Source organism: Perkinsus marinus (assembly GCF_000006405.1).
Source record: "Perkinsus marinus ATCC 50983 genomic scaffold scf_1104296965596, whole genome shotgun sequence".
NCBI lineage: Eukaryota > Perkinsozoa > Perkinsida > Perkinsidae > Perkinsus > Perkinsus marinus.
The window spans coordinates 1-2537 of record NW_003204268.1 but is presented as its reverse complement, the minus strand read 5'-3'; the positions used below and the strand labels follow the sequence as shown (position 1 = coordinate 2537).

The window sequence follows — 2537 nt, the reverse complement described above, 5'->3', positions numbered from 1 at the left end:
CGGAAATCGTCACTAGGATCACTGAGTGGGCCGCGAGGAACATCTCGGAGAAAATAGGAACGGCTGCAACTCGTGTCAGTGCAGTTGCTTTGCTCGATGGTGGCCAGGCGAGCCTACGGAGCTTGATCGTACGGGACGAAAACCTCATCCCGGGGGAGCCCCTCAGGATCGTTGCGAGCGTTGGTTACATCGGTTCTTTACCGCCTAACTTTGAAAATTGCAGTCTAGGGTTGATATCCACTCTGGTGCCCAACAGCGACGACATCTCGGTGTTGATGGATAGCAGTATGAAGCTGAGAATCGGCATCACGAACAAGATTGAGAACTCTGTATACACTCTCATAGAGGCGACCACGAACGGTGAGATGGGAAACATATTCGCACAGTGCTGCAACATGGAGGCATCATGGGATTTGGGTGTGCCCAGTGCTACAGTGCGGGCCAGGGGTGAGCGCAACGATGAAACACCGACCCAGGGGCCAGGGTGGTGGGTCTGGATGCTCATTGCGCTATGTATAGCCCTTTTCCTCGGTCTTATTGCATCTCTATTCCTGGGAAGATGTAACCGATGGAGGAGGAAACCGGCGCCGCCGTTTGCCAACTTTGTAAGGGTCAACACCTCGAGATGGAGCTACTTACAAACTCTACTGATTTCAGGAAGACTCTGGTGCTTACGTTGGTCCCAAGGTTGGTTACAATGCCCCACGGGAAACCCCCACAGCAGTTGTGGACCCCGAATCTGGGTGAGCTCAATTAGATCAAATTTCAAGCATTTAATGAATCTCAGGACCCCGATTCTGCCCCTCATAAAGAAGAACTCCATCACGCCCCACCAGAGGAGGGCATCAATCAGTCAGCTATCGACCAGCGCCAACTCGGTTGCGAACCCGTCGGTCCGAGTCGTACAAGAGTCGCCTTTTTGACTTGCATTATGTAAATTTGTCCCGCACCACTTAGTCGATACACGTCGGAGTATATGCATGTCCCTATAACGGGGCGCTTCCATTTTAGACAAACTCGAACCTGCTTTATAGTGGGCTTACGCCTGAATATATTTGTATCCAATCTACTGCTTAGTGTTGCGTGGACAGTTAATTTAAGAGATCCTAAGCGCCAATAAGCATGATCACTGAGTTCGATTGTTACGAGGCTCTGGGGATAGGATGGTCGCAACGAGCATATGAGATAGTCTTACTTGATACCGATACGGTAGGAGCAATCATAGTGACAATCCTGCATCACAGGGCAGGTCCGAGACTTGTACACTGTAGAGGCGTCTAACTATCGCACTCAACGAGAGAAGAATGTGAGGGGATCATGTGCATGCAATAGCAGAAGGAGTCAACAGGCACGTATACGACATCAGCTTGAATGCATCATCGAAGGTCTCGGTAGCGGCAGTGCCAAAGCTCAAGTAGATTATGGGGAGCTTGAGGTATACTCTCGAGTCCACTGCAGGGTCTGCGCGTCGCCATCACAACTCCCTTGCATCTACGAACGACTGATTGCCGAGTATACCTTTACCTGGAGAAGCATGCCGCTCTCGGCTTGCTCAAGGTGAGGCTTATACAAGATGCGGATGGCAGTTGTGAGCTCTCTGGTAGGTTGGTCCGAAGCGACTCTTTGTGGCCAACGAAGACTCGCCGTTAATCGAGATCACCCCTCTGTGTGTACGACTGCTCAAGAGGCTCGCACGAGATGCCAACAGTACAGGTGTTGGATTTCTATGTCGACGAGAGTCGTCAGCGGTGCGGTATCGGCCTCGCCTTGTTCGAGGGAATGCTCACTCATGAGAAAGTCGAGCCAAGAGATATTGGTATCCAGTCTGTGATGCCGCATGAGGACCCCATAGGGCCCCTCCCGACTCTTCAGCATACGACAGGCCCTCTCCGAAGCTCCTCAACTTCTTGGGTAAACACTACGGGCTCTACAAGTACACTCCCCAAGCCAATAACTTCGTCGTCTTCACCGAGTGAGTCCTCGCTGAGGCAGGTGCCTATTAGACAGGGTTTTTAATGTAAGGTACTTTTCGAGCGACGAGGACCGACGAGCGGACAGTACCCCTCATTTGCATAGAAGTTGCATTAGAGCGTTCTCAACTCCCACTCAGCCACGCCGATCGGCCAACGCCCAATCGAAGGCTATTGTGGATATTATCGACGGTGCCTCTCAGGATTTCGAATCTCAAGCGAATGAGAATAACGAAGAACTAAACCAACAGAAAGTCGGGGGCACTCCCGTTGGTATAACCAGCGAAGGCCGTTCATACGAGGATGCTGTAGCGTCGCGTCGTTACTCAGACTTTCGTGAGGCATGTGGTTCAGGATCAAGCCAGCGTCATCCAGTCAAATGCTGATGCAGCACTTTCAAGGTTGGAGAGACAGCACCAACGCGAAATGATGCTGCTCCGCCAAAGACTGTTGGAGTCTCAGAAGAAGGTGGAATCCACGGAAAGAGATCATCTAAGCGCCAGCCGGGTGAGTTGAAATCCCCTACAGCCCTCCGGTGCGAGGGAGCTCGAGAGATCCGCCACACTC

At 51.8% G+C, this 2537-nt stretch overlaps 2 protein-coding genes across 2 annotated transcripts; both read left to right on the top strand.

Annotated features, from left to right (window-relative positions):
- Positions 1-140: 140 nt before the first annotated feature.
- Pmar_PMAR002774 (hypothetical protein) lies at positions 141-1023 on the top strand. The gene is made up of 3 exons (XM_002769493.1): positions 141-605; positions 658-743; positions 788-1023. The coding sequence occupies exons 1-3, from the start codon at positions 276-278 to the stop codon at positions 921-923; spliced, it is 552 nt and encodes a 183-aa protein (XP_002769539.1). The 5' UTR covers positions 141-275; the 3' UTR covers positions 924-1023.
- A 99-nt stretch (positions 1024-1122) lies between these two features.
- On the top strand, positions 1123-1976 carry Pmar_PMAR002773 (conserved hypothetical protein; the record flags this gene model as incomplete). The annotated part of the gene is made up of 7 exons (XM_002769492.1): positions 1123-1209; positions 1250-1306; positions 1367-1414; positions 1459-1557; positions 1605-1670; positions 1714-1816; positions 1873-1976. 7 exons carry the CDS (start codon positions 1123-1125, stop codon positions 1974-1976), a joined length of 564 nt encoding a protein of 187 aa, XP_002769538.1.
- Between the last annotated feature and the right edge of the window lie 561 nt (positions 1977-2537).